Raw genomic sequence first — 12,847 nt, forward strand, 5'->3', positions numbered from 1 at the left:
AGCAAATTGATGAATACCATTTCTAATCCTAATATAATTAATGTTCTTTAAAGCAGATCTTATCATGGATATAATATGTAATATTTAGAGAAGTAACTATGAAAGAAAAGTTAACAGTTGAATGATCAAAACTAACAGAAAATTGATCATTTAATAGAATATACACATAGAATTTACATGGTTGTTGATCTTATGTTCTTAATTTACAAACAAATAATAACAAACAATAATGCTCACTTAAGAGTAACTAAATGATAGAAATGACCTGATTATAATCACATATAATTCGATTAAAATTTCTAAAACCATTAAGGGGAATAGAAAGGATTGTTAAATAAGTAATACAAGGCTTATGCAAAAACGAATTATATTTATATTTTAGGAATTTGATTCCACAATAGGCGATTTTTCACGAGACAAATACCACAGACAAAAGTAAAAATCTTGTCATCATTTTAATATTAAGATATTTGTGTGCATGGTCATTTTAGAAATAAACAATTATATATGTATATGTGGAATGTTACTGTTTTAATAAATAAAATGCAACAGCTGCCAAGATTTTAATTTCATAATATGTTTATTCATAAGGCGTGAGTGCTCCTGGTCCTTGTTTAGAAAATATAAATAAAGTTAAAAGAAGAGTGATATATTAGTTAAACTTTAAAAAATTGATCAACGTGATGTACTAAAATTTTACCTTAGATATCTAAATTTATTTGTACTTGAGTTTAAATCAATATACTTTCCTCTTTAAAATGTTATCACTTTTTAATAGTCTACTTATCACTCCTCTTTGTATTTTTAAAAATTATATTTTATTTAGCATTAACACACTATTGATATAGTATATTAAAACTAAATAAACCAAAATCTTTAATTAATTGAGGAGAAAAACAAAATATCACATTCCTTATGTTTCTCTCCATTTTTTATGATATTAACTTATGGCAGGACAATTATTTTGCATAATTAAAAATACAATTAAAATGTTTTGTTTCTACAGCATTTTGTGGAATCTTCTTTTCTTATTTATCAGAAACTCTTCAAATTAAGCTACCTAAATTCCTTCTCAGCAAACGTTAAAATCGGTTCATGAAACGACACTTGTGCCACACATGTAGCCATTATAAGTTTATTTAGCACGCAACCACTTATAAAATAGTATCTGTAAATTATTTTAAATTCAGTCTTTGTAAAAAATGTCCTTAGAAGCTATATTTTGTTTCACATTTGTTTGTTTCTTCTTGTTTTTGGATACAAAAACTCTTCACAAATGAACACAATTCCAGTTATTTTCCGAATCGTTGTTCGCATTTACTATATTTTTCTAACAGACACGTGAAATCCTTTGCAGATAAACTAACGTGTGAAGGTAACGTGCTGAAATAAAAAAATACATATTATTACAAATTGAATGTAAAAAATGTTGAAGAATACGAAAACTATATGTGATCGAAATAAAACTTACTAGAATTCTGTTATCCTTGTTTGCCATGGCAGGACACCATACGTGGAACAAAGGCGACCATATATTAGTCCCATATCAGGGTCCGGAATTCCACGTGAATTTAATTTTTCATTAAGTAAATCGATATTTATTTCTTCCCGTTTAATCGTCCCTGTGACGACAGCTTCAGCTAATGTTTTTGTTAACGATACTATTTCTTTTTTTCCATCTGATGCGCACAACAAAGATATCCGCGTTTTCAATTTGAAGTCTATAAATTAGGAAAAACGGTACACATGTACATTACCATGTTCACCAGCATTATAGAATTAGATCCTATTCAATATATTATTAATTATAAGACATTATTTGTATAGGAAACGTACCGGTTATTCCATTTTGTGTGAATCCTGCATTTGGTTTACTCCAATTGATACGATCCAATAAATCAGGCCGTCTTTTTGCGAGTTCGTATTTCAATAAATTCTCATTTCGGACTAAATAACCTATAACAACAAAAATCATTATAAGTATACTATTAATTATAAACATGATGTAATTAGCAACGAAATTTAATTATAAAATTCACTTTCTAATAATTTTCTAATTGTCAAACATTTTATAAATTCTTTTTATTGATTTAGTAACAAAGCAATAATTGAATAATATATCATATAATTATGTATCTTTTTAATAGCAAGATTAATCGAATTCGAATATACTATCGCACGCACACTCGATTTGTCCTTGAGACTAGATAAAACTAAATAAACTTTGTATTCAGTTCTAAATATACGAAAATGATTTGATATAACTACATTTTTTCAAATAATTACATTTTTAACTTATAAAATAAGTTCACATTGATACAATTGAATATTTGTTGTATAATTTGTACTAAAAATCCTAGAAAATCAAATCGATTTAATGCATTATTATTACTTTATTATTGAATTTTTGTTAAAAAATTATACAACTTTTACATATACTTTTGTGCAAACTATTAGTAAATGAGTAATAATGGAACTTTAGTTAGTAGATAATATAATCAACAGCTTATGATAGGTTTTGTAGTATGTTTTCAAAAAAAAATTTTGTATGGAAATATAATGTTTGTAAAAAATTATTTAAATAAACTAAGGATATATGTAACCCATGATAGAAGTTTATAAAAATGTTGCATTATTACTACGTTTAGCAGTAGAATAAAGCATTTTACAATATACGTTTTATGATTTTTTTAAACCCACATATCAAAAATAATTGACATGAAATTAAAGAAAATAAAGAAAATTAATCCTAGAAGGGGAACTTTAATTTAAGTTAATGCCAAGATATGTTTCAATTTTGAGGTTAGAATAAATACTCTATGAAATAAATATGTATGCAGAGAAATATTAACAATACAAAGATATGCTTAATTAGTTACGTGAAAAACTTTATAAGATCAACTAACTGAAAACATTAGTTCTACTAAAAATTTAAATAATAGTTAAGTTTAAGATAAGATCTAAGTCATGAAGTACTCCAAATTTAAGTTGACAGAACCATTATTTCTACATTCTTTTACCAAAAAGGAGTACCTTAATTAAATGTTCCGCTTCTATCTTCTTTGCATTTAAACTTTTCTGAAACCAGATATGACATTGACAAATCTAAAATAATCAACAAAATATTTATCTCTTGGAATTTAGATAGAATGACTGGCATAAAAAGATGAGATTCATATAGATTCATGTATCTTCTTATTTAAAAAAGTAAGAAGATATAATGATAGGAACGATGACATCGTAAAGCAATAAACAAAAATGAAAATTACCACTGATGTCAAAGAAACTGATGTAAGGTATACCAAGGGTAATACACCATCCAATAATTCGTATGCAGTCAAAAACAGTGTCCTCCTTCGCGCCGAAAATGATCACTAAATGCCTTGGTAGCTTTTTCATTTCGTTCGCGACACGCGTCAGCATTTCAGTTTCTGTCCTTAGGTTCTCACGGTACCAGATTTCGATACACTTGCGATGAACGATCATACAGCAATTATAAAACCCGGCAAATAAGTCACATGAAAAGTGGATTAGTGTTAGTAACATGCGAAATACTGTGAACATTATAACGTCCGATGATCGTCTAGTCTATGTAACATAATCACACAAGACTGGTCGTGATTTTAATGTTGAAATAAAATTTTTCAAAACTACCCGGGGATGGTCACGAGGAAGATTATGCACGTAGCCACTGACACTGACCCGTCTAGCAGACGGTCACCGTTACCTCACGTGCACCTGCTTACGCCAAATGATAAACGCACCCTTCTGTCGACAAGAAGCATTAAAACATATCATGTTGGCCGTCAAGTTACATAGAACATGGGCACATTTTGTCGCCTAGTTACTTTATATACTTTCATTAAGTAACGAATTATGACAATGGAATATATTTTTAAATGATCTGTAATGACCCTTCCCTATCTTATCTAAACGACAACTAAACTGCACTACATATAATTGCACTATTTGAAATAAAAGTGAAGATGGCGTATAGTTCATTTTTACTGCTAGTTACAATGTGTAAGAGATTAGGATATTAGATGATACGAATTTACAATATAAATGATGGCGTGGCATATTTGCGAATTAAATAAATGCTAGTCATGGTCATATTATAGGAACGAATGAAAAAGTGTATGTCTGACGTCGTTTAGGCGATATTATTTATATTGATGTAATGTACTCAAAGGAGTGTTATAAAATTACGGCTAAAAGATAGTTGGATACTGAACTGATCTTTATTGAACTGTATCTAAAATAAATCGGAAATATTAAACAAAAAATTTGACATGTTGAATATTCAAATATTAAAATGCTAGTTGTTACGTCGTAACTATTCTTACTTTTCAGGTTATGCTTAATTCATTAATATTTGTTTTCAAATTACAAATACATATATTATAGTACAAAAAAGCTAAAACATTTTGAATATATATCATGTATTTACTAATCTTATTTACAAAATGGCGGTATAAATAGCAGAAGACAGTGTACATACAAAAAACAGTTAGGTGTAATGAAAATTGATATCAAACTTGAATTTAAAAATACAGAATATGATAAAAATTACGTTAATTTTGTAAACAAAATAGTTCACAATATTATTCTATTTATGTAATTAATACCTTAAACTCTTTTAAATTATTTCATTCAAGTACTACATGCCATCTTTGATCATTACATGATCATAACGCGCATGTGCAGACTATGCATAAATGTAAACTGTAGCTTAAAGAAGAAAATGCCGTTGTTTTGTAATAACAGAGTGTAATTACAGTTATATAAACACAGTGACAAAATTAATTCTGTTATGTTGTGCAATTAATAACTTGAATTATAAAAAATATCGTATAATTGCATAGGAATAGAAATATCATCATTTTATTGACCATAATTTTTATAGGTTAGGCACGTGGTTTTACTCTATATTCTTACTTTTGTAAAGTTATATATTTTTTGTACATAACCTCATATGTATTTTTAAGTTAACAATAGAATTAATTATTTTCAGTACTTATAAAATAAAAAAATGTCATTCCGAGGTCGTGGTGGTGGCGGCGGATTTGGTAAAGGGGGAGGTCGTGGTGGAAGAGGTGGAGGAGGATTCCGAGGAAGCCGTGGTGGCGATAGAGGTGGAAGAGGGTAATTATTATATTTCATATTTTCTCGCTAGATATATAATAATGATTCATATATTATAGATATGATCAAGGTCCACCAGAACAAGTGACTCCATTAGGACATTTTACATGGACGGTTCAAGATGACTTAGTTGCTAAAGTAGATATAGAACAAGTACCCTTCTTTAATGCTCCAATTTATACAGAAAACAAACAACAAATTGGGAAAATAGATGAAATATTTGGCAACATTAGAGATTACTACGTGTCTATAAAATTATCTGAAAATATAAAGGCATCCAGTTTTCAAAAGGATGCACAGGTATATTTTGTTTTTATATATATGAATCAAACTTAACTATTTTCCATTAATTATTACTACTGTACTCCATTATAGCTATTCATAGATCCAGCTAAGTTGTTACCTTTACAAAGGTTTTTGCCTAAACCTCCTGGTTCTGTACAAAAGAGAGGAGGTGGAGGTGGACGTGGAGCAAAAAGAGGTGGTGGACGAGGTGGTGGTAGACCATCATTTGGACGTGGTGGAGGTTTTGGAAAAGGAGGTGGTGGTGGTGGTTTTAAAGGACGTGGAGGAGGAGGAGGAGGAGGATTTGGACGTAATGACTCTGGCAGAAATCGCGGAAGGGGAAGATGGTAGAAAATTAAAACTACAGATGGATTTTTATATAAAGACGTATTAAATGATAAAAATAATAATTTTTAAAATACATAGCTGAAAGAATCATAATGAAAACAATATATGATTTATTTGTAACAATGCTGTTAAATATTATTTATCATCCCTGTTTTTATAATTCATGATATAAAACCAAATGTGTTTTATATACAATTGTTAAATATATTTGACAGGAAAGAGTACTCTAAGTTTACACTTCATCGAATTTGATATGCTTCCCAAGTTCTTTTTCTGCTTTTTTTAGTAATTTATTCCTTCCTCTCTGTTTGATTTTTACCTTTTTACTCAATTTTTCTTCTCTGTCATGCAAGATTTTATCCCAATACGTTTTTTCCTCTTCACCTACACAATAGGACATAAATGAAATTACTTCTTACTAAAATATTTACAACGTTCTCTTACCTTCTAATATTCTCATATTTCTTTCCTCATCAGACTTTTGTATAAATGCTTGTGCAGCTTCACTCGTATCACATCTTACATAAGCAAAACAAGAACCATCTTCAACATCTATATATTTTACAGAACTATTATTTTTTAATTCCATCTAAAAAAATTTAAAATATATAAAAATTATATATATTTATTTATTTATTTTTTACTCACATTATATCTTTATGTTCGACATATATATATATATATATATATACCTTTAAACTTTTTGAATCTGTACATGGTTTATCCATTTCAATTTTAACTATAGCTCCTGATGTAAATGAGAAACGACATGCAGATATACTATTTTGTTTCTCCGTTTTGTCCTTCTCATCATTTTCTACCCTTTCAGATTTATTTTTTTCATAATTCGACCACTGACTCCATCTTGTTTTTCTTAAATGTTGTTTGAGTTGTTTCATCTTACTTCTCTGTAATTCTAAGTATTTATTCCTAAGACATTTCCAATCCTTCTTAGCCATAACTTGTAATCCTATACTATAACTAAAATCTTCCAGTTTAGTTTGCTTCTTCCGCTTTTTCCTTTTCTTTTTCTTTTCATTTGTATTTTCTTGTTCTTTATTATTTAGAATAGTACTGTCATCAAATACCATTTGTTCATTTTCATCACAATTATCTGATACTTGTTCTTCCTTTATAGACAAATTCCTTTCACATTTATTTAATTTTCTTTGTGTACCTTCCAAAAAAACATCACTTTGTTTTTCATTACTTGATTCTATTTCCCCACTGTCTAAATCACTAGGATTTTTCAGCTTTTTCTTTTTACTTTTTATCAGTTCACTCTCCATTTGCTCTTCTGTTTCACCTGGTTCTGCAGATTCTGTATCTAAGTGTTTTCTTTTTTTTGCTTTCTTTTTATTGTTATTATCATGATTTTCTGAAGTATTATTGATGTTTGTATGCATCTGCTGCTCATTACTTTTATCTGTTTCAATGTTTTCCAATTTTTCATTAGCAACAGTATTTTCAGTACAGATACTTTTCTCATTTCCTAATGTCATATCTTTTTCTGTATTTTCAAATGTAGTAATGCTTAGAAGTTTATCAGGAGCTGTATATGATGGTAAAACACAGCCTTTCTTTTCAAATGCCTAAAATATATTAATTCAATAGTATGGAGTAATTAAAAATTTTCCATTTTATATATGTTCCTCTTACCTTTAAACATTTTTTAGCACTTTCAGTTGTATCGAACTCTACAAATGCAAATCCTTTTATCTTTTTATTATTTTTAAATCGTGGAATAGAAACATATACAACTTGACCATATTGAGAAAATATTGAACTCAGTGTATCATGATCTGCATCTGGAGGTAAATTTTGTACGTAAACTGTACATTCATCAATGTTTTCTTTTGGTGCTATTGGTGTTATACGTCGTACTTTCATACCATCTTCAGATAACGATAATATTGTAGATGCTTGTACACCTTTAGATATCCTGTTTATATCAGTAGTCAATTCTCTTATTTTATTAAATTTTAGAAAAACACTGAGGTCCACATCTGAAATATTCAAAGATAGAGTTTTAAAATATCAAATAACAATTAATAATGTCATAATGTTAATGTAGTACTTCTTACATGGATCTTCTTTAACTAGATTACTTAAAAATCTATCTTTACTTAGATTTGCATCACTAAAGTAAAATTCCATTTGTTTTAGTATCGCAGCGTGTAGTGCCTTTTTTCTAAGTCTGGGTTTCCCTCTAGAAATGCTTGTAACTTTATTAACTGTTTCTATATGCGAATTTTCCACTGATTTTTGTACTTGTGGTACAGGAACTCTCTCTGAATCTAACTCCATATCAGACTGTTGTTCTTCCATCACCATTGTTATTTAACAATTTGTATAACTGACGAAGAACAACTACGTATAATTTTTTTCTATTACCAAGTATCTGTAAAGAATAACAGAAATGTAAATTTCAAACTTAAGCAAATGTTTCGTATTTATCTCAGACACCTTTTAAAACTAGAATAATGCTAAGAATATTCAATATCTTACAATATGTATATAGCACTTGAAAAAAATGAAATTTGTTACGTATACAATCCAAATTGTAAACGTTTACCGGTTGAGAAACCTTGTAAACATAAAGCCAAGCCTGAAATCACGCAAATTGCAGTCAGAATATCTGAGGAACTATATAGGATTATTTTAAAGATGCCAAAATGTTTAAAAATCACAAATTTATAGGGAATTTATTTTGTCATTTTAGGGACCTTTAAAACTTTAATCGTCAGACATTACAATTATTTAGTTAAACAAATATATATATTGTTGTAAAAAGTAGATTAACATATACGATTTAAAAACAATTTTCAACAAATGTTTTATTATCTGTACCAATAAAATTCATAATATTTTAGACATATGTCTTTATTTGACTTCCTTTCTGTAGTCGATTAAGTAGTTAATGGTAGCCACTCCTGACATATATGTATAATCATTGAACTGAACTGTTCAAGAACCTCAAGTCATTCGTTGATTCGTATGTCGAGTGCAAGTAATTAAAGAAATTCTATTTAAAACAATGGATGAAGTGGGTATTATTCTGCCTGATAAGGTATATATATTTCTGTTCAGATTTTCTTCCAAAATTACAAAACAAAGAAATGAACAGTTAAGAGTTATTGTTCAACTTAAAATTATTCACTGTAACCTCAATTTTTATTCCACTCTACTATACTATACTAGATGTATTGTTATTTATAATAAAAATTCCTCGTACTTTTTTTGTGACACAAGTAATATTTCTTTTGTTAAATTGTAGGATGTTGGAGAGATGGATTGCAAACCTGTAAGTGGACATTATACTGGTGCTGGTGATGAATTAGATGTTGAAGATCTTTATACAAAGTACAAGGTAGGAAAATTTGATATTCTATTCCTCTATATACTTCTTTGCTTATGTATATATATTTAATTAAAATATGAACATAATATTAATTTTATATTTATAGAAACTACAAAGAATGCTAGAATTTCTCGAGGTTCAAGAAGAATATATCAAAGATGAACAACGTAATTTGAAAAAAGAATATTTACATGCTCAAGAAGAAGTAAAGCGCATACAAAGTGTGCCTTTGGTTATTGGACAATTCTTAGAAGCTGTAGACCAAAACACTGGTATTGTAGGTTCTACGACAGGCTCTAATTATTATGTACGGATTTTATCTACAATTGATAGAGAGCTGTTAAAGCCTTCTGCAAGTGTAGCTCTTCATAAACATAGCAATGCTTTAGTAGATGTTCTACCACCAGAAGCTGACTCAAGTATTTCAATGTTGCAAGCAGGTACTTTATTGTTACTGTTAGCAATTTAAAAAATTATAGAAAGAATAGTGTTTCATGTATTATTTTATTTTATAGATGAAAAACCTGATATTCAATATAGTGACATTGGAGGCATGGACATGCAAAAACAAGAGATTAGAGAAGCGGTAGAACTACCTTTAACTCATTTTGAATTGTATAAACAAATTGGAATTGATCCACCAAGAGGTGTGTTAATGTATGGTCCCCCTGGATGTGGTAAAACTATGCTTGCAAAAGCTGTAGCTAGACACACTACTGGTATGTATCATTTTCAGTGTTATATATTTTAAGAACATTTGAATAAACAGTATATTTAACTTCTTCTAACTTAGTACAATTAATATTTTTTAGCTGCATTTATTCGCGTAGTAGGATCAGAATTCGTACAGAAATACTTAGGTGAAGGACCAAGGATGGTCAGAGATGTCTTCCGTCTAGCCAAAGAAAATTCGCCAGCTATAATTTTCGTTGATGAAATTGATGCTATAGCCACAAAAAGGTTCGATGCGCAGACTGGTGCTGACCGCGAAGTTCAACGTATTCTTTTGGAACTGCTTAATCAGATGGATGGTTTTGATCAAACTACTAATGTTAAAGTTATTATGGCTACAAATAGGTATGATTTTGATCTTTATTGTTATCTTTATAAAAAGTAATTCATATAAATATAATGATTCATCTTCTTTTTAGGGCTGATACATTAGATCCTGCATTGTTACGTCCTGGCAGGTTAGATCGAAAAATCGAATTTCCTCTACCTGATCGTCGTCAAAAACGTTTGATTTTTTCGACAATTACAGCGAAAATGAATCTGAGCGAAGAAGTAGATCTTGAAGATTATGTAGCACGACCAGATAGAATTTCTGGTGCAGACATTAACGCAATTTGCCAAGAAGCAGGAATGCATGCAGTTCGTGAAAATCGATATATAGTCCTGGCGAAAGATTTCGAGAAGGGCTATAAAAATAATATTAAAAAGGATGAATCTGAACACGAATTCTACAAATAATTAGGGAGAAACCGTATTACTATGCGCTATTTACATTTTATGATCACATATGTATTTGCAAATTTATGTATTGCTATAAATTCAATAATCAATATACGTTTATACAATTTTTGTCTTATCAGTTACACACATTATTAATTATTTGTTTCAGTTCACGAATTTTCAGTTATTTAGAAATATATAAACACTAGTGGTATTGTAAGGAATTTTATCGCGTGTAATCGATCTATTTAAAATTATGAAACAAATTATTCTTCAATATTGATTATTATTACTAAATTTATAAAATGTATTAAAGGAAATACTTATACTTTCGGTTTATCAAAATTTATCGAAATACTAAAATATAAGAAATAAATCAGAATTATTCTAGTTTCTTTAGAGGTCAAGTGATGACAAACGTCATTCTGATCGTCTATCACGAAATGTTATGACATGGGACAACATCGATATGTAAAATAATTCAACTAATTCATTGTCCAAAGTATATAACAACAAAAATATCTCTGTATATCGAACAAAAGTGATTAATTTTATTTATTTATTATTACATTTTTATATCAATTAACGTAAAGATCGCAATCCTAACCTAACCTTCAGTTAGTAGTTAGTAGTTTAAAAAATATCTTTCAAATTTTTCAATATATCTTGAGATTATTGAACTTTAAAAGTACGATAAAATTTCATTACGAAATGAATCTACCACGAATATTAATAATAAGCACCGAAAAAGGGAAAGCTAATGAAATTGCAGCGAGTAAGTTGAAAGTTTAATATCTTTTTAATTTCGATATTAAAAATTTGGTAAATTAATTTTTTTAAATAAATGCTTGGATGAGTATTATTTGTTGCGATAATTTTTTATTTTTATGTTATTTTATTTTATAGATATAGGTGGAGAAAAATTATCTAACCAAGATCATTTTGAATATCATTTATGGAACATTCAAAACAAATATTACAAAACACAAGTGTTAATATGTGTTACAGAAAATCCTTCTGAAGATATTTCAATCGATAATGTAGAAGCATTAATTGTACATCATAACCCACAGGCAGTAAGATATTTAACTTTTAAACATAATCTTTGACAGAACGAATGATCTTCAGCACTGATTTTCCTAGGAAGATGCAGATCAGAATTTTAAAAAATGGTCATCTTTAATTGCTTCTTTGGCAGAAGCTGAGGTGCTACTGTTTTCTTGTAATTTTATAACAGACACCATAATTAGGAATAAAGGTATATACAAATAACAATTGTTGTATTAACTTGAGGAACATTAGACATGTAATTAGTCTATTTCAGTGATAAAATGGTGTCTGCAAAACAGATTTGAGCTAATTGAATTAAATAGACCAGATGTAGATGCTTCAGAAGCTGATTCAGAAAATAACAAATATGGTATTGAGAGGATTATTGAAGCTTTACATGCTCATATGTGGCCAAATATGATACTTAAAGGTTTCTAATAAAGATCTATATATACATTTAAACTAAATTGACTAGATTTAAAAAATATTGCTTCATAAGTGGAAATGCTTATTTACTAATTGTTTAAAATTTGTAGCTGATTGTAACTTTACAGGAAAACCATTGGATGTAGGAGAACAAAATCCTGACATGGATGAAGTTAAAGAACAGTTTGAAAACATCGAATTAAGTCAAGATTCTACAGAAACATTACCAATAGAGAACATGCTAGGTAAGTTGAAAAATAATTCATTATGAGATATTTTTGCAGCTTCTATACACTATTTTTTTCAGATGGAATTATGGGTGAAGAGAATGTAGATTTTGGAGAATTGTTTAGTCAGTTGAGAGCTATGAAAGAACATGCAGCATTGCTGCCAACTAATCAAAGACGAATAGCCGCTGAACAATTAGTTACTGCTTTTTGGAAAGCGATGGGTGGTGATCCATCAGAAATGGAAGATTAATATATGTATTAATTGTATAATGCACTTAAATTTATATTAGGAACGCGTATCTTTATCTTGACATCTTTTTGATATATTAATTTTTAAGGAGAGAACACGACGGTCGTTACAATAGTTAATTGTGAAATATTTGAAGTTATTTAAATAAAAATCAGATGTAACGTAACAATGTTAAATTATAATAAACATAAGCATAAAATTAAAAGATTTGATTAAAAGTATTACTTGTATAAATGTTGTGTAAATGTTCTACAGTAAAACTTGTCGAATTTATTATTTCAAAAGATTCTCTTTTACACA

General features: G+C 28.7%; 5 protein-coding genes across 5 annotated transcripts; 3 read left to right on the forward strand and 2 right to left on the reverse strand.

The window, feature by feature from the left end:
• Positions 1-350: 350 nt before the first annotated feature.
• LOC132915551 (dehydrodolichyl diphosphate synthase complex subunit Nus1) lies at positions 351-4,078 on the reverse strand. Its single transcript, XM_060975420.1, has 4 exons — positions 3,270-4,078; positions 1,837-1,956; positions 1,472-1,721; positions 351-1,383 (listed from the first exon to the last, which is right to left on the reverse strand). The coding sequence occupies exons 1-4, from the start codon at positions 3,562-3,564 to the stop codon at positions 1,293-1,295; spliced, it is 756 nt and encodes a 251-aa protein (XP_060831403.1). The 5' UTR covers positions 3,565-4,078; the 3' UTR covers positions 351-1,292.
• A 616-nt stretch (positions 4,079-4,694) lies between these two features.
• On the forward strand, positions 4,695-5,953 carry LOC132915512 (H/ACA ribonucleoprotein complex subunit 1). Its single transcript, XM_060975388.1, has 4 exons — positions 4,695-4,906; positions 5,015-5,145; positions 5,205-5,445; positions 5,521-5,953. The coding sequence occupies exons 2-4, from the start codon at positions 5,033-5,035 to the stop codon at positions 5,779-5,781; spliced, it is 615 nt and encodes a 204-aa protein (XP_060831371.1). The 5' UTR covers positions 4,695-4,906; positions 5,015-5,032; the 3' UTR covers positions 5,782-5,953.
• Positions 5,954-5,998: 45 nt separating this feature from the next.
• On the reverse strand, positions 5,999-8,400 carry LOC132915465 (la-related protein 7). The gene is made up of 6 exons (XM_060975281.1): positions 8,245-8,400; positions 7,863-8,179; positions 7,438-7,784; positions 6,471-7,370; positions 6,223-6,367; positions 5,999-6,162 (listed from the first exon to the last, which is right to left on the reverse strand). The coding sequence occupies exons 2-6, from the start codon at positions 8,110-8,112 to the stop codon at positions 6,011-6,013; spliced, it is 1,794 nt and encodes a 597-aa protein (XP_060831264.1). The 5' UTR covers positions 8,113-8,179; positions 8,245-8,400; the 3' UTR covers positions 5,999-6,010.
• Positions 8,401-8,687: 287 nt separating this feature from the next.
• LOC132915482 (26S proteasome regulatory subunit 6B) lies at positions 8,688-10,716 on the forward strand. Its single transcript, XM_060975311.1, has 6 exons — positions 8,688-8,848; positions 9,056-9,148; positions 9,246-9,579; positions 9,655-9,858; positions 9,952-10,216; positions 10,291-10,716. The coding sequence occupies exons 1-6, from the start codon at positions 8,816-8,818 to the stop codon at positions 10,607-10,609; spliced, it is 1,248 nt and encodes a 415-aa protein (XP_060831294.1). The 5' UTR covers positions 8,688-8,815; the 3' UTR covers positions 10,610-10,716.
• A 264-nt stretch (positions 10,717-10,980) lies between these two features.
• Positions 10,981-12,752, forward strand: LOC132915503 (alpha- and gamma-adaptin-binding protein p34-like). The gene is made up of 6 exons (XM_060975375.1): positions 10,981-11,366; positions 11,498-11,667; positions 11,735-11,849; positions 11,916-12,071; positions 12,196-12,312; positions 12,375-12,752. Exons 1-6 carry the CDS (start codon positions 11,303-11,305, stop codon positions 12,545-12,547), a joined length of 795 nt encoding a protein of 264 aa, XP_060831358.1. The 5' UTR covers positions 10,981-11,302; the 3' UTR covers positions 12,548-12,752.
• Positions 12,753-12,847: the final 95 nt, after the last annotated feature.

Source organism: Bombus pascuorum, chromosome 17 (genome assembly GCF_905332965.1).
Source record: "Bombus pascuorum chromosome 17, iyBomPasc1.1, whole genome shotgun sequence".
In the NCBI taxonomy this organism is placed as follows: Eukaryota; Metazoa; Arthropoda; class Insecta; order Hymenoptera; family Apidae; genus Bombus; species Bombus pascuorum.

Excerpts from the sequence above, each read along its gene's own strand:
- LOC132915551 (XM_060975420.1), bottom strand. The coding sequence starts at position 3,564 with ATGTTCACAGTATTTCGCATGTTACTAACACTAATCCACTTTTCATGT. Across the intron at positions 1,957-3,269 it reads CAGTTTCTTTGACATCAGTG|GTTATTTAGTCCGAAATGAG; the intron begins GTAATTTTCATT and ends TTGTTGTTATAG. Across the intron at positions 1,722-1,836 it reads CACACAAAATGGAATAACCG|ACTTCAAATTGAAAACGCGG; the intron begins GTACGTTTCCTA and ends CCTAATTTATAG.
- LOC132915512 (XM_060975388.1), top strand. The coding sequence starts at position 5,033 with ATGTCATTCCGAGGTCGTGGTGGTGGCGGCGGATTTGGTAAAGGGGGA. Across the intron at positions 5,146-5,204 it reads GGCGATAGAGGTGGAAGAGG|ATATGATCAAGGTCCACCAG; the intron begins GTAATTATTATA and ends CATATATTATAG. Across the intron at positions 5,446-5,520 it reads GTTTTCAAAAGGATGCACAG|CTATTCATAGATCCAGCTAA; the intron begins GTATATTTTGTT and ends ACTCCATTATAG.
- LOC132915465 (XM_060975281.1), bottom strand. The coding sequence starts at position 8,112 with ATGGTGATGGAAGAACAACAGTCTGATATGGAGTTAGATTCAGAGAGA. Across the intron at positions 6,368-6,470 it reads CAGATTCAAAAAGTTTAAAG|ATGGAATTAAAAAATAATAG; the intron begins GTATATATATAT and ends AAATTTTTTTAG. Across the intron at positions 6,163-6,222 it reads AAATATGAGAATATTAGAAG|GTGAAGAGGAAAAAACGTAT; the intron begins GTAAGAGAACGT and ends CCTATTGTGTAG.
- LOC132915482 (XM_060975311.1), top strand. The coding sequence starts at position 8,816 with ATGGATGAAGTGGGTATTATTCTGCCTGATAAG. Across the intron at positions 9,580-9,654 it reads TATTTCAATGTTGCAAGCAG|ATGAAAAACCTGATATTCAA; the intron begins GTACTTTATTGT and ends TTTATTTTATAG. Across the intron at positions 10,217-10,290 it reads GTTATTATGGCTACAAATAG|GGCTGATACATTAGATCCTG; the intron begins GTATGATTTTGA and ends TCTTCTTTTTAG.
- LOC132915503 (XM_060975375.1), top strand. The coding sequence starts at position 11,303 with ATGAATCTACCACGAATATTAATAATAAGCACCGAAAAAGGGAAAGCT. Across the intron at positions 11,668-11,734 it reads TACATCATAACCCACAGGCA|GAAGATGCAGATCAGAATTT; the intron begins GTAAGATATTTA and ends TGATTTTCCTAG. Across the intron at positions 12,072-12,195 it reads GCCAAATATGATACTTAAAG|GAAAACCATTGGATGTAGGA; the intron begins GTTTCTAATAAA and ends GTAACTTTACAG.